General features: G+C 41.9%; 1 protein-coding gene across 1 annotated transcript; it reads right to left on the bottom strand.

Moving 5' to 3' along the window:
* Positions 1-1,213: 1,213 nt before the first annotated feature.
* spock2 (SPARC (osteonectin), cwcv and kazal like domains proteoglycan 2) lies at positions 1,214-25,669 on the bottom strand (the record flags this gene model as incomplete). Its single annotated transcript, XM_079169373.1, has 10 exons — positions 1,214-1,506; positions 2,089-2,220; positions 3,094-3,156; positions 3,667-3,885; positions 4,501-4,635; positions 4,804-4,912; positions 6,522-6,627; positions 6,944-7,058; positions 14,310-14,355; positions 25,481-25,669. The coding sequence occupies 10 exons, from the start codon at positions 25,667-25,669 to the stop codon at positions 1,361-1,363; spliced, it is 1,260 nt and encodes a 419-aa protein (XP_079025499.1). The 3' UTR covers positions 1,214-1,360.
* Between the last annotated feature and the right edge of the window lie 621 nt (positions 25,670-26,290).

The following is a 26,290-nucleotide window of genomic DNA, read 5'->3' as shown; positions in this document are numbered from 1 at the left end:
TGTAATTTAACTTGTTTGAAAATGGTTAAGTTGATCACCTAACTGCTAGATTGTACTTGTAATAATAGCAATATTTTAAGAGTCAGTGTTTTAAGACTTGTTTAAATGAGGAAACCACAGATTAAAAAAATAATATAATACACATTTGGTCGGCTAAAAATGGCCAATGCCTGCTGAAAACCGCTATATCTATCTCTATTTATATATATATAAACACACCCCCACACACAACCACACACACACACACACACACATAAACACACACACACACACACACATAAACACACACACACACACACACATAAACACACACACACACACACATAAACACACACTTATTGATGTTATTAGTTCCAGCTGTGGTTTTCTTGCTATAAATAGTCAAAAGGTTTGCTGTGAGAAGGGTCCAGTAAACATGCTGCACAACACCATTGCTGGTGCTAAAATTTGACAAGAAATTAAGAAAGAACAAATGCACAGACTTACATGTACGGTGGCCGGCTGGGCCACATAAACAAGTTTATTTTATTTCAATGTTTTTTATTAAACACAATAATTGATCCACATTATGATACGATGTACACTTGTCAACTAAGCAGTATATTCTGCTAGTCTTTCAAGGCATTGATAACAGGACTAATAGGTGACAATCTGTCTTCTGATACACACATTATATACAAGCGAAAGAGTGATGCGTGAGAAACCTTTTTTTTCACTAAGTCATGAATGACTACTGTCACATATGAGCCGAAGCAAATGACATGAAAAACGGTAAAGTCAAAGGGTGCTTTTCAATATTCTAATGTGGCTTCCTCTCTTTATCGCCTGTTTCCTGCCTGAACTCAAAACTGGTTATCTAAATGTTGTTAATCTGCAGAAAGAAAAGATGAAAGAGGCCAATTTGGACTATTGAAATGCACTCAGTCTTTCTACGTTTTTCAATGCAAGCACATGACAAGCACCTGCAACTGCTTAAAGTCTCCACTATGCATCAGCTAAGACTGCTCAAAGATAGTTCAAAGGACTTACAACAGAAGAGAACAAAGATTCACAAGTATGAGGGACAAAATTCTCTAGATCTATAATTAATAGTGATATGTCCCCTTCCCTTGCCTGTTTAAAGTACATCCTGTAACATTAAATACGGCCATAACATATGCATATTCCCTCTCCCAACCCGTGCAACCCTCTCCCTTCGCTTTTTCACAAGCAAGTGTTGTTCTGAGTGTGAGAGCTTCACCACGTCCATCTCTTTGCAGGATCTGTGTGTTTGTGTGTGTGTGTGTGTGTGTGTGTGTGTGTGTGTGTATGTGTGTTCAGGACCATCAAGATGCTCTCGTAGAGAGCTTGGACTACACGTTTACCAGATATAGCCCCCATCATCCACCTCCCCCACCTCTCCCTCTTCCTCTTCGGCCTCCTCTGCAGTCTCCTCAGCCTCTTTCTCCTCCTCGTCTTCCCATCCAACACCACTGCCAATATCACCTGAATATGCCATTTCATCATCTGTAGAGAGACGGGCAGAAAACATGCAGGGCGGGGGGGGGGGCGGGGGGTGCAGGGGGATTTAATAATCCACTTTGGCAATCTTTTATATTGCAATAAATTCTGTTCAGCATCTCTTCCTCTCAACTTTGATGAAGTTCTTTCAATCAATGAGAAATGCTGACATCAATTTAAATACATTGACTGCAATGGTAAATAAAAAAGGGGGGCTTATGTTTGACTTTGTCTGGATTTTTATAGCTATTTCTAAACCTTGCCAGAGGAGCCATTCTTATCAAGTGCAGGTTTCAGTCCAACCAGCCCTCATTTATCTTGAAAGACTTTTCTCACAGCGACAAAGCGACGCTTTAGAATGCAAATGACTCCGGACACATGAATGTGGCACTGGTCCCTGCAGTGAGTTATGTTGCAGTGGGCCTCAGTCCTTTGACATAAAGAAAGCCTTGTGCAGAAGGCATGTTGGGGGTGCGGTAGAGAAGTGGGCCAATCCGCAGCGGACATGTTGAGAGTTTTTTTCTCCCTGCCACATACCGCTTTCAATTTCAAATTCTATTATTGACAGCTGAAACCTGGGGGACTTACCGCAGTCTGGCTTGCCACGCATCCTAGATCCGGCGACTTCTCCTCCGTTTTGGTCAACACACCAGCACTCTCCCCTGTCACACTGCTGCTTCCTGTAGTAGCCGTCCTCATCACAGCTTGGGATGAATCGACCTGGCGTTCACACGCAAAAACACAAACAAATAAGAGTCGGGTACGGCAAAAGCGACCTCAACACACAAGCAGATGATCCTGCATGGTGCCTCATCGCACGCGGCGCCGAGGCCAGGTGAGAATGTAATGCATGCAGCGTATGTGGCAGCCAATTCCATATTCCATGAATACAAATATGCTCACGGAGCAAGACAGGGAGCAAGTATTAAGTCAGCATAGTGTGGATGTGGGGGGGGGGGGGGTGGCGAGCTAATCATCTTGGCATAAGGGAGGGACACAAGATTGGGAAGTTTTCAATTTCTGAACCATTACGTGAATATTAAACACCGCCTGTGTCCACACAGTGCAGAAAGCCAAGCACAACATACTGTAGGTGCATGGATCACCATCTTGTGGGCCGTTTGCCTAAAGGAGAGTAAACTGTCATACTCTTCAGAGATGGAGGGATCTGTCATTACGCTAAACATTTTAGAGAATAATGTAAACAAAAGAAAAAAAGAAAAGAAAAACAGAAATGAGACGGGGCAAAACAGAACTGTCCGGTCTTTCAAGGGAACATCTGAGCGTCGGGCTGGCAGCCATGCTCCGTGTCCTTGGAGAGTCCTGACTCAGAGCCCAGTCAGCCAGCCCAAACATGCGGTGCGCACACGCGTGCACACACGCACGTTCACATATTCACCCGCTCACACATACATGTAAGACACACTGGTGGCTGCTTTCCTTTGCCGTCTGTCAGCATCAAGTTCTAATCCACCAGACTGATCAGGGACTAATCCCCGCCTCCTGCTTGTCATCTGCTGGATGAAATCCCTCCACCAAGAAAGACAGATCCAATTGGGCTTAAATGCTCTAATGAAGAAGCGAGATCCGTACCAAACTTTCTCTTGCCGCCGTCTAATACTTGGATCCTCTCCAGGTCAGCCAGGCAAGGTGGCTCTTAAAAAGGACAGAAAATAGAGAGCAAAACACACGTTTAGCCACATTTAGACACAGAACAGAGATAGTAACTACCTACAATCTGCCAAAAACAATCAACAGTCAAAATTGAAATATCTTCTGAGTCTAATCAGTGTTTTCTAATCAACTCAAGTGTGCTTGCTTCTCAATCAAAGAACTGTATTAGCGTGGGACCGCTTTGCTGGGTGGCTCACGGGCTCAGTCTCCGAGAGCTGTGGGAGAACCAGGCTGTCAACAAGCAGCAGGAATGTTTTTAGCTCCTTGTGGTGACCGTTTCACCCCTCAGGGGAACGAGAGGAGGAGAAGGAAGACAAATAGTGACGGACCAGCACATAACACAGAGTTTTCTACACCTGAGGGGCAGTTGAGCGCCTTGAAAGTTTGAATGCAAGGGGAATATGTCAGCACGGGGGCGCGTGACTCTGTGACAGTGACACACGCACACACACACACACTCTCACACACACACCTCCTCCCCAGAATACTCACTCTCTCTCCAGAAGCAGAGGCACCACTCAGCAGTGGAGACCTTGCCGTCCCTGTAGGAGTCACATGAGTTGAAGAAGGGCCGGATGCAGACCTCGTACTTGTCCAGGTTGATGGCAGCCAGCTCGGCCTGGTCCAGGTACAGGTCGCCATTTGTGTCCAGCTTGGAAAACATCCAGCCTATGGAGTCCTTACAGCTGGCAACCAGGCTCCTGTCCAGCACTGCAAACACAAAGACAGACAAACAAACATTCATTTTTATCAAGAGACAGCTGCACAGATGGAAAATGAAACCGTGCCAGTGTGCTCAGAATTATCTCCTGTTTCCAATGCAAATCATTTTCTTAATTATGTTCCCGGTTTCCACAACAACAAAAAAAAAAGGTTCCATCTACAAAAACTGCATCATTATCAACATTTTTACAAGAATTGACTTCTTCTCACTTTACAGCCCGGTTAAGACTTGGTGCTTATCGGGCACTAACTTGTGGCCGAACACGTCCCGAGGCTCCATTCCTTTTGCTTTGAGGCACAGCATGTGATGAAATGTTATCTTGATCCGTCCACCCAAAAGTGTTAGGAGTGTCCAGCCCCGAAACTGTTTTCAAACGTGTTTGATATCCAGCAATCGGGTGCAAGATTTATCCAGGAAGAGCTGCAGCAAACATGAAGGTGGAGGCAGCACCAGCTCAACCGTGAAGCAGATTTTTTTTAAATGTTCCGATGTACTTCTTTTTGCTTTTCCAATTGAATCATTTTTTATAGAATGCAGCCTGTGACTGTAGTATTGTAACTCCCTCTTTATGAAGTCTGGATTTATGAAATAGTAGCTCTAACCCGATGTGGTGCTGGCTGCAGTGGTTCTGGCCCCAGTCTTGCTGTTGTTGTTCTGCTTGGCATTGCTCTGCAGTAGCTGGAACCAGTCCCTCAGACGCTCCCCGAGATCAGCCAGATCCTGTCCGGTACAGCTCTCTGTGGAGGCCAGAGGGAGATGAATAACATGATATTTGTTGCACCTATTCATGTATTTTGGATGATTGTGACATACAGAATAAAAGAGATGTGAAGCCCTGTATGGTAATGAATTCATGTCAAATATATATATTTTTTGTCATAGTTTCTGCATGTATTTGGTCTTACCGTGTCTACTCTCCATGGATGCAGGGGCAGCAGTTGCACAAGGACACAGACCTGAACACTTCAGGGTAAGATCCTTCCCTGTAAGACATGCCTGCTGCTCCAGCTTGCACTGCAACACAAACACACAAATGCACGCATCAACACACACACAGGCGTCATCGAGAACAAGGGGACACAAAGGTGAAGTAAAATGAGTTATTGCCGCAAGATAGATCAAATATTCATGAGGTGACTGACTGTACGCCTTAATTCAAATCTGAGATTTGCTCCTGTATGTGCTGCCCAACCTCTGCTTGCACACAAGGTCAGGAATAGTGATCCAGAAGACGAAGCATAAATCAATAAACACATGGGTTTCTGTCACCACAAGCCACCAATTGGTCCTTCTGAGGCTATATATCATGGCTCTGTGTCTCAGCTTTTCCCCTGAGAGTCTCCTCGCACTACTCTGCTCTGAATGTGCAAGTTGTATGTCACTATTTACCCCACAATGCTGAGCACATTGTTTTAGCATGTGTATGAAACAAAAAGCCAACGCTGTGAATATATGTACCAACGCCTGACCGGTGCACATATGTACTGTATGAATGTCTGTGTCTGTTGGTATACTAGGTGTGTAATAGGTGTCAAGACTATTTTAGCAATTCTATATCACAACATATGTTATTATAAAGCATACAGAACATATGTGATGCTGAAGCCACGCGGACAATATTTCCACTTCTTTGTTGAGGGGGATGCTGTACGGTTCCACTGCCAATGCATCCTCCAGCTTCACACAGTGATTATTTCTACCGCCTTTTCTTTTCGGAAAAAAATGCACAAGTTCACACCGATTAAGATTTTTCTTTTTTTTTTCTGTATGCTTAGACTGCATGTTTGTCAGCCAACTGGTTGCAACAGAAACAAGCTGTAAACACAGAATTGACATTTCAACATCTCATAAAGTTTATGGCGAACGTGTTAGCAAACAGTTTTATATCCAGAAGACAGTGAAGACTTTCTTTCAGAGTCGTGCTTCTGGCCAGCTGGCAAACGTAGGTCCGACATTCACTCTCCTTTATCAGCAGTCTTGATTTAACTTTATGGTCATTTTGGAGGCTGTGGTTTGTGGTGCTGTTGAATTGTGTTGCGTTATACTGACAGATATTTCCATTGTTTACTCTTCCCTCACTGAAGTCATAATAGAACACCCCTCATAATGATTCAACATAATTCTACGGCACCACAAATAATAGCTTCCAAAATGACCATAAAGTTGAATAAACAAACCTCTAAAACACCTTCAACTAAAACTGAACGTTACAGCCTTCATAAAGGTAGAATTTATTGCAGAGCTGTTGTATTAGACTGCGTTGGTGCTCACAATAAACTGACAACTGAATGTATATTCAACAATGAAAATGCTCAAAACAAAACCCACAATGACTAATTCCGTTAGTTTTACATTTAATAATTCTCAAATTGCCTCCACTAAGGTTTTTTATGTTCATTCTATGCCCATCTTTCTTTATTGTTTAGCACTTTGTGCTGCATTTCCAGTATTAAAAGTGCTAAAATCTACATTAAAGATTTTTATTTTAATGTTATTTTGCTTGGAATCAATAAATTGGACCGCGGAATTTTGTAAAATCAAACAACTATACCACCGAAGGTCAATAAACCGATAATATTGAGTTATTTCCCAGCCCCATGGCTATGCATTTGTTTCCGTGTACCTTTGAGGCGTAGTTGCGTCCGTCTGATCCACACACAGGCCCGGTGGAGGAGATGGGACAGGGCTGACAGTTTCCTTCAGGAGACCGGAGATTCGGCTGCTTCAGTCTGCGGGACGGAGGACACACAAACACTTCAGCTGAAACAGCAACTGCTGTGCTAGTTCAGAGAACAGACACGGCAGCACCAACCTGAACAGGAAGGAAAAGCTGCCCTCCTCCATGTTGTCTGAACGTATTAACGTATCATTTAACAGCAGGCAGTCGTACTGCACCGGTGCACAAACAAGCTTTATTACGATCACGTCCCAAACCGGCACAAGCCGCTGTGAACTTGCTAGTGTTGATCCCACGTTAGCGTGCATCAACAGGGAAGATTTTTGTGTGTGATTTGGGAGTTCTTGCCCAGGGGGCTACAAACTCACCTATGTTCAAGTTTCTTGCGGTTGACGCACACAGTTTTCTGGTAGCCCTGAGCGATACACACCTTGTGTCGGCTGCACTTAACCTTTTGACAGGGGTCCTTGGTGGTGTCTACATCTGGGAAGAAAATAGAACATTTGATTTAGAATAAAGTATCATCACTGCTTCACTCTTACTCTTTTGTCTATCTTTCTCTGCCCATTATCTCTCCATTCCCACTTTCCACACCTCACTGGCAGATTTATTCTTCTCATTTACTTATTGGAATACAATTTTATTATTACGCTTAATAGGTGACCTGCTAAAACCAATACGTTTTGCAATGTAGGTTCAAGCCTGCATGGCTAGCTCACTCTGCCCTATCCATCCATCCATCCATCCATCCATCACACTCTAGCAGATAATGCTGGACTGCGTGTCAGCACCCGACGCACGCTCACATGTCACAGATGTCTGTTCCTAGCAGGCACCCTGGTGCCCGACCTAGATGTCACACTCTATTCTCCTCACATCCCCCGCCCTTTATTCACCTACACCCTCCGTCAGTACAGTACACCGGAACACAGATTATTCACAGACTGCTATTGCAGGTTCGGTCTACATGACGGGGGTTTGCTCGAATTCATCCCCTGCTCTTACTGTATCCGGTTTTATGGCACTATTTTCATTTCGCAGACACAGGCTTTGGATCTCCTCACTTGTCCTCTCCGGTGGCTGAATACATTGGCGCTGCCAACATCACAGGATTATTGAAGCAAACCGACAGATATCTGATTTGAGAAGCAAATCCAAAACAATACACCCCCCTGTCATGGCTGAGCTGGTTGTATAACCGACTGACTGCTCTAACTGACAAACAGTGAGGCTCGGAGGCATTAATGCCCAGATGCACTCCTCATCCATTTAGACTGTCAACAGTGGAGCCTTATGCACCCCCCCCCCCCCAATTCACACCAGTGCATCAGCAGAATCAGGGTGCAGCAGCCAATCAAACCCTTACGACACATCCTGACACAAAAGAGAACAAGGAGATTAAGGTACGAACGGGGATACAGCCTAAGGCGGCATTAACAATTAATCTATTCAATTTAACCAAAAGGCAAAATAAATGTAAGAATCATAGCAGCAGCACACAGAGAGCAGATAATCCTGCCTTTTTAATAGTAAAACATTTGTAAATGAACCGTGTTGGTGGCGAGCGGCTACAATGCTGGCACGGCGTAGTGTTGTGAGTGCAGAAGCATAAGGTGGCTGCCTGAGCCTCATGTTAACTTAACAGGCTTCCACGGATTAAAGCAGTGCCTTGCGATGATGACGTTTCCATAGCAACAGGCTCTCCGTGGTCCGGGAATCATTTCTGGGTTGACTGTGATTTGCAGCTCAATCTGGTGTTTCTGAGAACTCGCTCGCTCCCTCTCCGTTTCTGAAAACCCCCGTTGTGCAATCATGTCTATCAATCTTCCTTTTGTTCTCATTCCTTTTGTCTCTTCAAATCAGACATCTTCATTCATGTTCTACCTGCGTGTTTATTATTTTCCTCGTCACAGCCACCCTCTCTCTACTCAACCCCAGATGCACCTACTTCCATTTTTACTATTCGGAGGTCTCTGCTTTGGTATTAAACTAATGCCTGCAGCAGCAAAGCTCTCCTAATTAGGCTCCCTGTGCTTCAGTCTAATACAGTCCAGATTTGCATGAGGTTTATCCCTGCAGATTGAGGATAACAGAAGCAAGAGCTCAGGCCACATCCTCATCATCAACCCTCTTATCGCCTATTTACACACTCAGTCTTTAACATCATTAGTGCTATCTTCTAAGTAGCATTGAAGCCAGACATGTCTCTGGCATGTCTTTTTTGTCCAGTTAATGCAAAAATAGGCTTGAATTCCCACAGAGACAGCAGGAGAATAAAGGTCTAAACATAAACCTGCATCAATTGATTTTTGGCTCCTGTTTTTTGAGCGGCGCAACAAGCTGTAAAAATACAACATCCTCACCGCTGATAGTGCAAGTTACTTATTTATTATGTAGCAGACACGGACGAATGTAAGCATTTACTTTGAGTCATGTTTCTGTCCACATCATGAATCTAAGTCCAATATTCCCTCTTCTTTTAGCTCCGCTCCATCAACTCCTAGAAAAACTGCGAGCCTTGAAACCAAAAACAATGCTAAAGACGCTACAATGCTCAGCAGAGCTAGAGCTGAGAGGAAGTGAAGGATCACGGGATGAGTCTCTGTGGGTTCACGGCTACATCAATTATACAGCCATTTGATTAATTGTTAAAGGAATGGCTCCACATGGATGCTTGTAAATTCACTTTCTTGTCAAGTCAACGCCACTAAATGTGAAGCTTGAGCCGGCAGGCGATTGGCAAATTTTCGCTCTTACGATTCAGTTTTGGTAAAGATTAAACAAATAAGATACGTGTTCATTTGTCAAATTTAGAAGTGCTGGTAGATAGATTTTCTAAACAGCAACAGGCTGCCCCCCCCCTGCTTTCTACATTAGCTTTCTACATACACACATGAGTGGTATTGATCTTTTTAACAAATTCTCGACTAGAAAGCGAATAGGCACATTTCTCAAAATGTTGAATTGAAGACATTCAGTAGCAAGAAGATGATGTGAGGCTCCAAAAAGATTAGTTTTAAATCAGAGTACCTCAGGGTTCTCAGGGACTCTTTAAGACCTTTTCAATACCACTTGCATTGAAATGCAATGCCAATTTCTCAGCCATAATGGCAGAAGTATTAGGAATATAATTTAATATCAGTATTGATTTAAAGCCCAGAAAATAATTATTTACCAAGTATTTGAATTTAATAAAGCATGTAATGTTATTCACAATTAATACAAAACAGCTGTGCGTGTGTATTCTTACTAAATAAAATGAAAAAGATTATTTGTATTTGTCACATTAAGAGTCCCCATCCCACTCCATGGTCACACGTGGCGCCTTTTGGTCACAAATACATGCAGCAGATTAATCAGAAGGTTCAGCAATGCACTCTCGCTGTGAGTAGTGAAAAAGGTGACGCAACATAAAACTTGAATAAGGTAGGGGGTCCCAATTTTAGGATTTGAATACTCAAATAAAGCCTTTTTGCAGCATTTTGAGATTAGAATACAACGAGAAAACCCTTGTTTTGATAGACAAATAACTATTATTGCATAATAACATATATTATAGCATTATAATTATTGATGCATTAATGTGTTCATCACGTTAATGTCGGAGCTGGTAAAGGTGGAGCTAATTTTAATTGATGTCTCTTATATTACTTAACATACTGCTGAGTAGCTTGTAAATGTCCCCCTTCCCTCAAGTAAACTAATGTTACAAGTACCTTAAACTTGAGTACGAGTAGAATTCAATATTTTTAAGGACTTATTATAAGAATATTAAATTCAATGCTTTTTAAATACTTGTATACCTCATAGGTACCCTGTAAATACATCAGGGGGCCTCTGGAGTTGGAGAAACATGCAGGGCTTTGGATTTGATGGTAGCAGCCCCAGGTGGTGAGGAGGGAGAGCGGGAAGGGGTGACACTGGACACATTTGTGGAGTGTGAAGGTGAGAAGGGCAACAGTAGACCCTGGAGGATTGTAGCGGCTTGGAGGTGAGAGTTGCAGAAGTGTGTGTGTGTGTGTGTGTGTGTGAGCTCCAAGCAACAGTATCTATCAATAACTTCAAGAGGAATCAAACCCTAGACCTTGTGAGTGTGGACTCAGCATGTTTTCTCCTTTGTGTCTGCCATTGATCCAAATCCATAGATTTTCAAGAAAGTGTCTACTACACTTTTCACCTGACCTCTCTGGCTCAGATAAGCTTGTTGAAATCCTAAACTCATGTATATAAAAAAAACACAGGTCTTCTGTGAGTGCTGTACACAAACACTCGAGTGTTTGTGCATGGGTGTGTGCATACACACTTGTTTGTTCTGACAAGTCCAAATCACAACCGCTCCCCTTTAGTGTTTACCGTCTTAACAGCGAGGTTATTCAATCAGTTGCTGGATTGATGAATTGACTGTAGAAATCGACAGCAAATTACCCCGACGTCTCCCTCACTCTGCACCCCGCTGGCTGAGGAGGAATCATCCACTATGGTGCCTGCATGCAAATGTCCACCTCAGTCTGCTGTTGGCGTTTGGCTGTCTGTGTGTTAGGAGTGTTGACAGTTCAAAAGCGCTGTCTCTCTCTCTCTCTCGCTCTCTCTCTCTCTCTCTCTCTCTCTCTCTCGCTCTCTCTTCTCGGCAGTCTGGGCTGCCCTGGCTAAGAAATGAGGCCTGCAGGCTCATCGGAGCTCTGGCGTGAAGACATCATGCTGATTTAGTGATGTCTCAGAGGGACAAATCTCCTCTTTTTGCTCCTTCGCTTCATTAGGCCACTCATAAAGGAAGGCAGATCAATGGAGGGAGATAGTCCACTCATGTCAAAACGAGAGAAAGGACAGATGAAGGGCTCTATACTGTGTAAAATCAAAAGTCCTATTCATATCACTACCTAAGGCAAGCATATAAAGCTTTGCAAAAGTGTCATGATAGCTGAGCACACACATTGAACACCTACGTTATAGCGATGCCACTTGTGAAGTTAATGTATGTGTCGACTAGGTTGACAAAAGTGTTATTATTTCAACTCTATTGGCATGCCAGAGGACGATTCTGCAAAACCCAGAATTACATTCTCACTGTAACATTCGATCATCCAATGGTAATGCGTTTTTCTTTTAATTGTCAGTATTTAAACATGGTATGATAAAAGATAGGGACGTATTGTAGTTATGGCATTGCTATTGTTGTTATTATACATCATATTGTGTAAAAATATATTGTCAGTAATATCACGTAGTCGTATGTTATGCATATGTATTTTATAATATTGTGACTTTTTTATATTGTATAAGTGGAGACTTCAAATAAGCCCAGTGGGCTTTCTGCCTCTTCCTGCACTGTGATATTATTTATCTCGGTTATGTTTCTGTAATTTTTTTTAAATTGTACGAAATGAACTAAACTATGGCAATGACAGCGCTAGTCGCTGGCTCTGCATGCAAATCACAAGATGCAGATTTGTCTCATATTAATGTAATTGGTAGGACACTGGGCTGGTTATTTAAAGCACTATTACTGTTAATTGGATGGGTCAGATGGCTCAAAACCTTCTATTGCAAAACATTTTATGTTTCTGGAGAGAGAGCATACACTGAACATTTGCCCATTGACAATTCAATAAAGTTGAATATGGAGAATATGAGTTGCCTCAGATGACTGGAAGATGCAGAGAACATGGTGTCTGTTCTGTAGCGAAGTTCAGTTTTATTTCACAGAAGTCAAGACTTTTAGCCACAACATGTACAACACTCCTCCAGTGCTTTTAAAACAAGGACACTATAATTAAAAGTGGACTGCAAGACATAAAAATAAGATTTTCCGGATGTATTTGCTCTTGACAGACTTGAATTCAAAAATATAAATGAAGCTCCTCAGATAAACATGACACATAAGTGACATAACAGCATTACACAGCTCATTACAGGTTCAGTTTATCAGGTTTTTGCGGATGTGATTTTGTAGGAAATGACCTCCTTTTTTTCTGGTGAACAAACAGCTTCCTCTTGACAGATGAACCGGGCACAAACACATCCTTTCCATTTTCATTTTCACCCTATCTCACACTCCTACACTTGTCAACTTGCTTCATCTCCCCAGTCCACACTTTCCCCGTCACCACAATGACTTTAGAGTTGGCAGGATTAATGTTGATGTCAGCCACTTTACACTACATCAAGGCATATTAGCTCACACCTCTGTCGCTCTCTTCTTGTGCTTTTACTTCCCTCTCTGGCCTTTCATTGGAAATCATAATTAGTCCTTCATTAAGTCCCTGGAAATTGCGCTAATGGACTCTGCCATTCAGCCGACTTCATTTAAGTCGCAAATCAAGCGACAATGGTTGAGGACACGACTCTGTCATGACTTCATCTTGCAGAGGCTCAATTAAGAGTCTCAGCAGGAGTGGAGGAGGAGACCACCGACGGTCAGCCTCTATTCACTTGCTTGACTGCAGCAGAGAAAGAGGAAAAAAGGAGGAAGCAGAACAAAGTGCTGATGGGTTGGAGTCGAGCCAATGTTTAGCATCTCCTGGGGGACGCATATCGGACCCACTCGAGCAGATAAAACAGAGCGCTAACATCTTTCAGCCTTTTTTTCGCTGAGGAACAACTACGAGTGTGGACAGCGAGTGGCCGACCACAGAGCATACACGGCGCCGTCTAACTCGATGAACCGCTGACAGTCCGAGAAGCACGACGGTTCAAACACAGGCCACAGATTCTGTCTCCATGCCGCGGCACAGTTCAGTGACATTCGGCTTTAATAAATAATGTGGCTTTGCCTTCGCTGCTTTTCACTGCATCAGTGTGCGAGATTAGACATTTTGAGCGCAGAAAAAGATTTGTCAAATAAATTGCCAGATGAAATCTAGTACAGTTTTTTATTTAAATCTTGGAACGATATATGTTGATATACTTGTGGATATACATGGTTTTGACTGTTAAGCTTTGTGTTATCTTCAAGATCCCTGAAACATATTTTACAAGATATCGAGAATGACTGTTTTACACATTTATGTATTATTAGCAGCAGCTGTTCTCTTTGAATAGAGTGAGCACTGGTGTTGTGCCCATCCCTTTGTTTACAGAGTGAGCATTATGGGTCATGTGCATCTTTAAAGTCCCAGAGAAATTAAAAATTAATTTCATTTCATCAAATCCCTGTATTTTTCTTTTCTGTAAAATGGTTTAAAATATTTAAGACTCATCCTGCACTCGGGCATTTACAAATATGTGTCCAATCAAATTAGATTTTGGGCGAGCCACACTGGTCATAACAAAAGCATCGTTTGCGGATCGTAGTTTGCAAACAAAGCAATATGCAGAGATGTTAGGTTTTGAGAGTGTTGCTTTTGAAGCTTTCTTAATGTCTGTTTAGCGTGTTTTGCTCCCACAGAAGAAATACATTCCTGCCAAGTGAGGTGAAAGCATCTTTACTGCAGAAACCACCCGGGCTTGGAGTCAACTGTCAAGCAGCCAAGATTTAACAGAATTTGATAATGGCGAGCTCAAACAGAGAGTCTGAAAACTGCCCGACAGGAGAGTGCGTGAGTTCAAACTGAATTTCTTTGTATCACTACAATGACAATAAAAACCTCTTAATCTTTATCTTCATGAAGAGGCAACTAGCTGTGGATTTACATGATGCTTTAACGGAAGTATTCCATCAAAATGTTAATGTTAAAAGGCATTCAAGGACTTCACTGACCACACATTGAGAAAGAGATGCGATGGTGGGAGACTTACTGTCATTAGAATCTTGATTTTCATCCCAGGTACGGACATAATCATCCTAAGGAAACATGAAGAAAACAATTATGTATTAGCAGATGCATAGAATGAAGGCCTGAGTGCAGTGCTGTTGAGAGCATATCAGCACTCTATCATCTTCATAGAGGAGAAGTGAAGTAGTTTACATTATTATATCATGGCACACTGAGTATGTTTTACATTAGTCTTGCTGCCAGAAACAGATGGGTATGACTGTAGTTGTACATCTGTATGGAAATGAGCCTAACAAATCTGCACACGATGCCTATATGTGTGAGACACACACATACTTAATAAGAACATGAATCATTCTAATAAAAATGGGAAAGTTAAAGGAGATTTGAAATTTGGATTGAGAATCAGAGATAAAGACACACAAAAACACAAGGAAATGCGTCATGAATGAATAAGACACATGAACAAAGGCAGCTGGAGAAGCAGTGTAGAAAAGCTGGACAGAACTGACCTCTACCTCCTGGTGAAATGACAGCAAAAGGAGAGAAAGGAGCAAATATTAGTTAAGAAGAAAAGTGTCAATTTTAGATACAGCGCATTCAAAAGTCATGGTCAAAGTCAGCTTTATTGTCAATTTCCCGATATGTACCGAACATACAGAGGAGTTGAAAAAACGTTTCTCTCCAGTCCAACATATAAAGTGAATACAGATAATAAAGTGCAAATAGATAGAAAAACATTGAGGCAACATATATATGAATATGTGAAGGTTGTTTTGTAAATCTGTATAATTGAATTTGTGCTCAATCAAAGAAAAACTGTTACTTTGTCAGAAATTAGCATGTTCTTGTAAGTCATAGTAAGACTTATGAAGGAATGTTGTTACCGGGGCCTTTGATGTTAAACTAATGTAGAATAAGTGAATACAAAATTGAAAGAATGGACCTTTCCGACTAATTTTCTCTTGCGGAAACTTGAAACTTATTTCAATTAACTCCACAATCATAAAAGTGTATGAGCACTAAATTAGACACATTTATTAGTATAGTATTTCCTTTAAACATCCCACAGGAGACATGTACAGATGTGAAGCTCTTTTGAGCATACTGCTGCGTCTGAAATAACAAACATGAGTCATTTCACGATATTTACAATCAGCCACCCCCCTCTTCCTTGGAGATGAGTTACTCATCACCGTAAACATTTACTGCACTGGAAGCGTGTGCCAAACAGCTCCCAGGGAGGCGATAAATCCTGACACAACACATGAAATAAGCAGCCCTCATGAGAGCTTAGACCTTCTTTGACCCGCACAGTTTTATTTCGCAGAGGTAAATATTTTCATCACTAGCAAGGACTCCACTCGAGTCCTGAAACCGACCAAACTGCGCTGCTGTTGCTCTGCTCATCCTCTAAGTTCATTTCCCCTGCTCAGCGACAGAAAAATCCCTTTCCAGTAAACTGTCTGGTGTCTGGATTTTAACTCAACACTCCAGTAAAGTGTTATGAATGATTGCCGGTTATGTTGTTTAACCTTGTCGGGCCTGATGGAGTCACGCATTATCAGTAAGACCTCAAAGGGTTTACGTCCTTGCCATTAATCTGACGCCTCTCCTGTCTCCTTTATTGATGCTTCAGCCCCTGCATTATTTAGCAGCCTTTCTGTAGTTGTGTTTCTGCCAGGACCGATGAGGGAAGTGTCCTGCAGTTCTGACAGGACTAAAAATCAATGATTTCATAAAAGAGAGGCTGCAGAATATATATTCAGGGGAAATAAATTCTCCTGAGTGCACAGTGAAAGTGAGCATGAGTCGCAGAGCCTGGTGACAAGTTTGGCACACGGCAGAGAAGTTATATCACTCGAAAATGTGACTCACAAAGCAGAAACAACTGCCGTTTTTTCACGCAGGTCTACGTGATTAGCGGACGCTAAGATGAGAGCTTAACAGTCAGCTGTATTCAGGAGCTCTGTGATCTACCTGTTAACATCGGAAACATCTCCTCTCTAAGAGCGGGGAAGCTTACCCTCCACATCACGCATTGGCAGACTGGTCACCCTGCTGCCTGTAGCTCCACAATAACAGATCACAATCCCTCATATCTGTAGGATGAGGATCATGACCCGATGAGCATGTCAACTGTAAAATTGGGCTCATCTCAAGTGGAACTGCAGAGAGTCACGACAAACATAAAAGGATCTCTTCAAAAAGCGACAGATATCGTGCTTGTTGGGTGGATTCAAAAAGAAGAACAAACAGGAAACCCGTTGAAATGAATGTGTTTCTATCTGATAGATTGTGTGTGTGTGTGTGTGTGTGTGACTGCCAGGTGTTTCCAGGTAAATGTGAACTGTCAGATGCATTCTGCTTTTACTGGGGTTATCCTGAGGGGTTTGTTCGTGTTGACAGTGACAGCGGAGTGCTTCACTGTCTCATCGGTAACAAAGGACACAGTAATAACACTGTGATGTGGAGCTCCGTCTGCCGGATAAAGGTTTATACGTGACCTTCTCTCACAATTAGCGTTAATATCTGCCTTCAGTAAATTCATCAAAAATAAAAACACGACGGTCATGAATTTCAGCCCACACAGACCACAATCTCTCTCTGCTGGAAACAAATCTGTGTTGAAATCGCCATGAGGAGAGCTAGTTAACATTAGCCGGCTTTGTTTATATATATATATACTGTATATATATGTACAGACACACACACACACACACATATACATGCATCCACGCAATATCCGTTTTATAACTGAAATATCCCAAGTTGAATTGGAAATCGAATCCTTCTAAATCTGAAGTGAATCGATTCGGGAAATCTGTGGCGCTACCCAGTCCTACTGTATCAACCTTATAAGATGAATTGATGCAAAAATATTAGATTTTAGTGTGTCTGTTTCTTGATGAAAACCAAAACAGTGGTTCAGGTTTCATCAAAGCCAGGCGGCAAGCTCTACAACTATGTCACACAACTTCCTCCTTTGCTCTCAACTGAGAAGAATCATGAATGTAAACAGATGTTTTTTTTGGACACAATGCAGCTTGTTAACACTGAAGGTGTTCATCTGAAGGAGGCGTGCAGGCTGGCGAGGATTTATTCAGACGGTCACCTGTTATGCAGAGTGAGACTGGGTGCCACTCTACACTGAAGATCCTCCTCACTGTAATCTCCCTCCAGACATCATCGAGGACCAGGCTGCAAGCCCACCACTTCTGCTGATGAGTTCCTCTTTTCCATCCTCTTCCCAGTCAACTCTGTCGACAGCGAGTGGTCCTTAGGTAAATGCACGCACCCCTTCAAAGAGGAGGGTCACCGAGAGATGCCGGTGGAGAGGCTGACCATGTGCCATGAGGATTTCTCACAGAGATGGAAAGCATCGATAGGCTGATCAGCAAGCAGCAAAGCTTCCTAATTATCCCAATCTTAAAGAGTGAAAAAAGAACTTGCAGTGGATTCAGCTATCAAGAAAAAAAGCCACAAACATCTATTTTTTCTTCTTTACATGACAAATGCACTGCTGTTTTATGTACACACATCTTGTGGAAACACACTACTGAAATAAACTCTTTTGGACCGTTGTAGTAAAAAATATAACCCCAAATCAAATGAAAAGATTACATTGCCCCGAGGTTGTCTTCAGCAGCGATGCTACACACAGCACCATATCACTTCCTCCCACCTTGAGATTCACACTAAGACTCAGCTGCTGTTTGCAGATCACATGAGACGAGGCTGAGATGAAACAAAACCCCCACAAAAATACTCTCTTCCTATGTATTCTCACCCCTATCTGCATGCACGCTGGGCTGCAGGGCACAAGACGCAAGAATGCTGTTTTCTGCATGCACACAGGGCTCTGAGCTGATGCTTAAAGATTGCAGAGGCAGAGCATCAAACATTGAGAATCTGGTCTGCTTCCCCGGCAGGACGGAGTCGAGAGCGAGCCTTATGTAAGAGAGCCGGGAGGAACCGGGAAAGTAAAATATAGGCCTACAATGTAACTACCTTTAGACTGGAATGATGGGCTACCACAGACCAGTATCTGGAATCAAAAGGAGTAACAGTTTACTGACTGCTTTTTGGAAATGTACAAATAATGTGAACCCTTTCACTTAAAAGAAATAAAAACACAAATATCACAAATTAGCCTCCTTTAAATAACAAAAAATAACTTAATTGCTTGAAAACAATATGCAAAACTGACAGGCTTACAGTTATATACCTAAAATATTACGTATTATAATATGTTATCTGACCATGTAGCATCTGAACAGCCCATCATGTGTCGTCATCAGAGGAGCCACACAGCTTTCTTGGTCACCTGTCTGTCTGAACTTGAATCCTTCGCCGGGTCCAAGCTCACACTCGACTCTTTCACTTATTCACTATTCACAGAAGCTAACTTGGAGAAACGGCTGCTAGCCGTTGCTGTCAATACACGTAATTAGCTGCCTACAGTTGAACAGTTAGCATTGGTACTCCTGCTAGCTTAGCGGCTAACTGCTACGCGATTTCAGTTACTCACAGAATTCATGCTTGTGCACACACACATACGAACAGTCAGCCTGATTAACTGAGTCTAAATAGAGAAATGTGCGTGTTGGAGTCCTGACCTATTGCTACTATCTTTCCTCTTTTTTCATTGCTCCAACATAGATCTTTTTCTTCCCTCGTGACCAAAAGTCTTGCTCCTCTCCCTTGATTATTTTCTTTCTCTTGGCACTGTCTGACATTAACCAATCAAATAAACAATATGTGTTTCTTTTACTTTCTATATTGTTTAGAATTGTTTATTTTAACTAATTCAATACATTACACCTTACCTTGTTCATGCCTATTTTTCAATCTTAATTTCTTCACTCTGAGTACAAATGTCTTCGTGAGTTATTTTTCATTCGTCTTTATTAGGAACTAACTTTACATCCATGGCTACATGCACATATTTCTACAAGCATTATTGTTTTTAAATGTCTTTGGTTTGTGTGTGGATAATTTCACCCTTTTAAATGTATTACTTAGGTAGTTGAACATGAAAATGGCCAATTATTACCCTGGCTTGAAGCAATGGATTTAAGGAGCAGTTAGACTCTCTACACTCTGGGTTAAACATAGACTTTGATACAAGCAAATCTGATGAATATTTGATATGTCCATTACACTGATATCCTGATTGATTTCTGTATTGATTTATCCTCTGTTTTTGTGATATGTTGTATCTGCAGAGCCTCTGGTGTATTTCCACTCTGGGGACTGCAATTGTAAACTGCATTGCCACGTAAACCTGCATTAATTTGGCATAGAGATTTCCCACCGAAGGTTTAGTGACAGCAAGCTTGACTTCATCGTTACAGAGCGTTCCTTTTTCTAATAATCCCAGAGTTTTCAAATACTATGTTAAGCCACAAATTGAAAATACCACACAGAGAATGATTGAGGACCTTAGGACAAAAAGGTTTAAGTCTGACCAAAATCCCGATTGTGCTCAGATTTGTGAAATACAATTTAAATTTAAACCAAGCACTTCCATATGTGGATTGTGTGTGCGATATATTAGATGCCCCAGGTTGCACAAAAAATGCAATTACAACCTGGATTTGACAGACATTTTGATGCAAATCTTAAACTTTATTGCGTCATCCTTAGAGTTTTGCATCATGCACAAGTCATGCCCACACAACAGACACACCTACAGTTGCAGCTTAAAAAAATCGTACTTTGTGTCTCTGTGCACTCATACCAACCCGGTACTCACTATCTATAAATACAACCAGCCCTTGTGAATTCAGTGCCCTGCAGAGAATAAAAAAAACTGTCTGCAACTCACAGGAGAATCTGTTACACACAGGCAGAACCTTCACACTTCAGGGAAAACCCCATGCTCAACTGAAAAACAGACATGCAACAATGGAAAATCAATGAAGTGGCTTCGGTAGGAGCAACAAGAAGGATAAGAATCAGCCAATGATTGGAGACAGGGGAGTTGAAAACAATGTAATAAGAGAGTCTCAACCAGATCAGCAGCAACATAGGACTGAAACCTGGCTCATCAAGTGGAAAAGCCAGACTGGCTGTCATTTCTGGTGCCTAACAAGTACAGTGAGCTTACTCATATCTAATGCACTTAAAATAGATTCACATTAATAATCACTTCCTTGCTCTTTTGCTCTTAGAATGGTAAGACATTGATATTGTATATTGAGTATCGCTCTTATTGCAGTCCTCAAAGCATGTTTTAGTTCTGTGATGACCAGCTCGTTTCAAAACAAGCATCTCTCCTCCAAACACTGTGGGTTTGTGTGCGTTTTTCTGAGTTTGATTACAGCGTACACTTTCTCAACAAGCCCACTCACTAGCTCCCAGGTGCTAAAACCTCCGGTTTTGCGCTACTATATTTTGAACCACTTCTAACTTTTTCTAAATTCTCAGCTACTGTTCCTATGGGAGCCGATCTTGCGCTGGCTGTGACTCAGTCTGGCTCAAGCCCAAAGGTAACACTTGGGTGGCATTTACTGTATGGACAGCTACTGCCATTAGAGTTATTGTTACCTTTAAAAGAAAAAACAATTGTGATTTATTGAACCGGCCGTACAGAATCTCAACAAGCCCCACACAGTCTCGTAATAATTTAAGGACATTTTCAAATGAGAGTTAATCCTGAATCACAGCCTACAACTCGAGTTACAAACTGTCCTGCTTTGTACCTGAATTCATACAAACTAACATCACACTGACGCACCATCCAAACAATTTTGGGGCTTTTACTGCCAATGACTGGGGCTATATACTGCACATAAAGGTTTTCTAACTACAGGAGGTCATTGGCAGTATCCCACGAAGAGCTCATTACAGGCAGATTCCTGGTTGTTGGGGGTTCTCTGCGGCAAACAATCTATTTGGCATACCGACTCCTAGATAGCCAACACAGAAGCATGTCACTCCGAGAAGTCATACATGTGAAATGCTGAAGAGCAGGCAATTCTAGCCTCTGTAGGGGAGAATGTTGTACAAAAGCGTCTTTCTTTTTCTGCAGCTATTAGTAACACCTGCTATTTAGTTTTATAAACAATTGCATTTGTGAAGAAATTTGATATTTATCACCTTTCTCCACTACTTAGAAAATCCCCTCCCTGTCTCTCTGCGGCACCTGTGCCCTTCAGCTGTGGCTATTGTACTGCAGTGAGGAGCAGCTGTAGCCTTGCAAGCGTGGCATGATGACAAGCTGTTTCTTTTTTCTTCTTCCACTCAATTACAGACCACCTATAGGCCAAGACACCACACAGCGCACCAGTAGTCCGGACAAAACTCTCACAAAACTGTTGGAAGGGACCGAGATCCATCTGCTACGCTAACACAGCTCCGGACGATTGCAGCTCCATAAAGAATCTGGAGTATGATAAGAAACGACTCATGCCAGAACAAAGTATGACTAGATAGACTAATGGATTCCTGATAAGCTCTTATCATCATTCATAGCGTTAATGCTTCAGTGGCAGTCTTTCCTAACATCAGAGAGCGTGATAGTGGAGCGGCCGCGCGACAGGAAAGCCAGTCTGATAATTTACTGTTCTTCTGGTCTTTAATGGAGTATTTGGCTCCACTGTTGCAAATGCCATTAGCCACAATGATGTTTTATATGCTACAGTGAAATGATAAAAAGGAGCACTGATGAGTGCCCCACAATCGCAGAGTGTTAAAATTGTGCTGGATTGGAGCCACTTTAAGGCTACAATCAGGCAGGGGAGTATAGCTGTGGTGAACCTCTCGTCAAATGTTCTTGCCAGATTGCCAGAACCTTGCGCAAATGCTTCCCCCATTCGGTGTATTTACTGCACAGGGATGTGATGTTTTTGAGTTTCTTGAAGTGAATGTACAACAGGTGCAGGAAGGATTGGTACTGAGTGGCCCAGAGCTGCCGGAGTGGAGAGGCATGTGTTTATAAGATAAGGATTTACCAGGCACAGGCAGTGCCGGGTGGGAAGCAGGGAAAACAAGAAAAATACGAACCAAAAATCACATCATAAACACTGATAAAACTCAATTTTTAGTCATATATCTGAGCTTATCTTGAATCAACAGGAATAAAACATACCAGAACAATTTCATAGCTTGGTAATTTCATGGACAGAATCGTAATTACAAGGAAAGTTGAGCAACAAAATTGAATTTACTGTTGATTTGCCTTTGGTAGACATACCAAATTGGATCCACAATGCATAAAATGCATTGCTCTCCCTATTTAATTTCACACTGAAAATAGACTCGACTGGTGAGGTGATCAGTTGACATCTAATTGTCCCTATAATTGAGGCTCTGAATTTCTGTGTCCTGAACAAATTGTATTAAGTGTCTGGTCTTAAAAAATGATGCTTAAAATATAAGTGAGTACATGATGATGGATTTGTATTATTCTATATCTGCAATTTGTTTCTAGAAACCGTCTCCATCCTTCAGTCATCCATTATAGAGCTGTCGAGTGGTTCATTATTAGTAATAACTTTCTGATTGTTTAGAATAATAGAGGGAATAAAGAAATGTATATGTTATATATGTTTTAATTTCAACCAACAGTGCTTCATGTCTTATAAGAATTGAACAAATAACACCAAGTGTTCGGGTTATAGCTCTGAACTCAGTTTCCATGACTGCCTTCCCTGTTCCCCTGTTTTCATTTTTTCCCTGGATTTGGTGCATTAGTGAAATGAAATGTTGAGTGCACCTGTCAGATTAAAGGATTGACGGTATCCCATTCTATCATGTGTTGACTGTACCTATTAAATCTAATCGCCTTGTCTTCCTGTGAAATAGATTGAGTTGAAGTGTGAGAGCTATTTTTATTGGAAGAGAAAGAGCCTCTTATCCAGCTTCTGCTTTTACATTTCATAAGAGAATACATATGAAATATTTACAGTGTGTGCTCTGTAGCCTATGCATTGTGTGTGTTTATGTGTGTGATGGTTTTATTTGTGTGTGTGTTTGTGTACATGCAAAAGAGAGAATGAAAGAGGTCGTCTTTCATGTTGTGCAGCTTTGATTATTGCTTTCCAGTGTCGGATTAATATTCAACATTCAGCTCTCAGAGGACTGTGCAAGTCAACATCAATTTGTGTAATCTCAAAACCTATAACTGTGTCATTGGCAGTCCTTTATACATAAACCATATCATTTACAAAGACCGAACTGCTCATTTTATCGTTCAGATTAATTTTTTTTCATTCTGAATCATCAAGGAAATACTCGCACAAATCGTGTTTCAGTTGAAGAAGTTTGCAGTTTGAAGGATATGAAAAAATCCCAATAAAGGATGTTTCCTCTGTTTCCACCATGAAGCAGGACTGGTGAGGGGGATAGAGTCATCAAACCCTCCGTGATGCATGCTCCATTTCAACACCATAACACGGAGACCGCTGTTGCTACGGCAGCAAGCTGAAATCAAAGTGATGTCTATTGGCGATTCCCCCCGGAAGTTTCAGTGGTTCGCTGCTCTGATGTTTCCCCTGTCATCATCATCATCACCAGAGACACCACCACTCCTGCCCTTTAACGCGCACAGATGCAACAGCCCTGACAAAATCACGCTTATGCACTTGCAAGAGTGTAGAACGGATCCCACATGTATGCAGCGTATCCGTTGCCCGTGGACACGCGCACATTAAGACAATCACCTCTGGGAATAATGAACATGAAAGAGCCAGTGTGCAACTGGAACTGTTTGTGTTACCCAGCAGCTTTGATGTTAAATCAAGAGGGGGAAAAAAAGGGAAATCAGAGCAAGTGACATCTTCATACTAGATGGCAACCCCTGAAGCAAAGTTAAGAAGAACCGCTTATATCTTCCGATGCTCCACATGTTCTGTGTGTGTTTGTGTTTTGAGTCACTCCTGGCGGGATGCTGTTTTGCACAGCCAATCACAATGTGCTGAATTCAGAGTGAAGTTGCCGCTCAAACATTTTGGATCAAAGCTGTGTAAATATAGAGCAGCATCCAGTGAGTTATAATCCCACAATAATTCTGACTTAATCTTTCAATGCCCACAATTTCATTACTTCCCTTAATACAGTTCCCGAGGACATTCTCCTCAAGTAATAACAGCCAAAGTAATCCGATCCCAGCAGGGGCGGCTGCCAGTCACAGATTCACCTTTTCTTCAGGGACGTCCACGAGGAGGTGTATGAATGCGGATCAAAAATGACACTAAAGCCTCTCTGCAATGGTTATTACGCGTAAAGGCTTCTCCTCCTGAAGATCTGGCATTGTTCTCATGCATGCTGGGGCCGAAGCCAGCTGCTCACATTTCAAATCCAATAATGATACCCATCACGTGATAGTTACCACCCTGGATCTATTAAAACCCAATTAACAGGAGTTATAAGGAACATAATCCAAATGCACTATTGTCCAAATCCTGTTGGGGTCATTAGTAATCATTTCACAGAGCTTGCAGGCAAAATTATGTCCATACATTCACAGACACAGCAATATATCATTGTCCATAGCCTGCAGGCTTTAATCAATCCGTGCAACCCAGTTCAGTCTGGTCAGTAGGTGAATATGCACATCAATCAATTCCCACCTCTCTGCTTTAATTGCTTAATTCTCTTGTTCGTGAAATCTCCCGGGACACGTCTGGAAACACATCTGAGGTAACCCATATTAAGGGCAGTATGATGGAATAGGTCTATACTCCTGCTGTGCAAGTGGGACTGAAACATGAATTGCTTAATATTAACTGGGTATACTAAAAGTGGAAAGAGTAATAACTGTGGTTTTATTTTTGACCAAGCAATCCTGGTAAAGCTATATTAAATATCACTTTAGATATCCTGAATTTCGAAGAGTCAGATAAGTGAACATATAATTCTTTTAAAACAAGGACAAAATCAGGCAAAATGTGTAAGCTACACTTAGAACACAATCCCATCTTATTGCCCTAAATTCACATCCAAATAAAGACCTTTCAGTGGTTATAACTGAAAAATGTCATATTTTTAAACATTTGCTCTAAAGTGTGTATGTGTTTCTACTGTGTGGGATATGTTCCAACAACAGAACCAAGTTTGTGTGTATTATGCAGGCTAAGAAAGTGTGTGATAACTATTATTACTGTTTCTGAATGGCCGTGCATATTCCCTATCAGCGCATCTTATACCGCATTACCGCGCATCTCACAATCAACACGGCGGACTTACATCTCTGAACCGATTCCAGTGCTTGATCTTGCGGCCGTACTGTGAAATGGTGGATAGCCATTGCTCGTCTTCCATGAAATTTCCCGGTTTTTCCGCCTCTTTGACGCTCTTCGCGTCGGTCTGGAAGGTAGACCCCACGAGCATCACAAGCGGGACGAGAAGGCACGCGATATCCGTAATTTCCACCATGGTAGCGGACAAAAACACCTCGCGCACACCGGCTGTCGGCTTTCCTCTTGTGGGAGGGGGAGGATGCTGAGGCTGGATTGAAACTACCAGCTGATTAGCCTATAGGATGCTCCTTCTGCTGCTGGGAGAGAGAGAGAGAGAGAGAGAGAGAGAGAGAGAGAGAGAGAGAGAGAGAGAGAGAGAGAGAGAGAGAGAGAGAGAGAGAGAGAGAGAGAGAATTCAGGGTAGGTCCTGGTGTCATGTGATGGTATTTGGTATGTTTATATGAATATGTCACAGATTTATTAGAATTCTATTGTGGGGGTTGGTGTTTACACGCTGCACCTTCAAAAGTCACGTGACGCCCTGCACCCCCACTCGTGGTTGCTCAGGTGGGACAGCTCGTTTGGTATGTGGGGCAGTCTGAATTATGGTCTTTTTCCTTTTTCTCTGATTAATCATTTGGTTTTTGAGATGTTAGGAAATTGTGAAAAATACCTAACAGTCTCTCCAGTAAAAGAAAACCCTCATCATAAGACAAAGAAAAGCAGCAACTCCTCACAATTAAGAACGTTTGTTATTTTTACAACAAATCATTGTATTAATTTTCTGATAATCAACCAATCTAGTCTGAATAAAACA

The sequence above is a fragment of the Pholis gunnellus genome (genome assembly GCF_910591455.1).
Source record: "Pholis gunnellus genome assembly, chromosome: 11".
NCBI lineage: Eukaryota > Metazoa > Chordata > Actinopteri > Perciformes > Pholidae > Pholis > Pholis gunnellus.
Note: the sequence above shows the minus strand (reverse complement) of the source record. Positions and strands in the feature narration are given on the sequence as shown.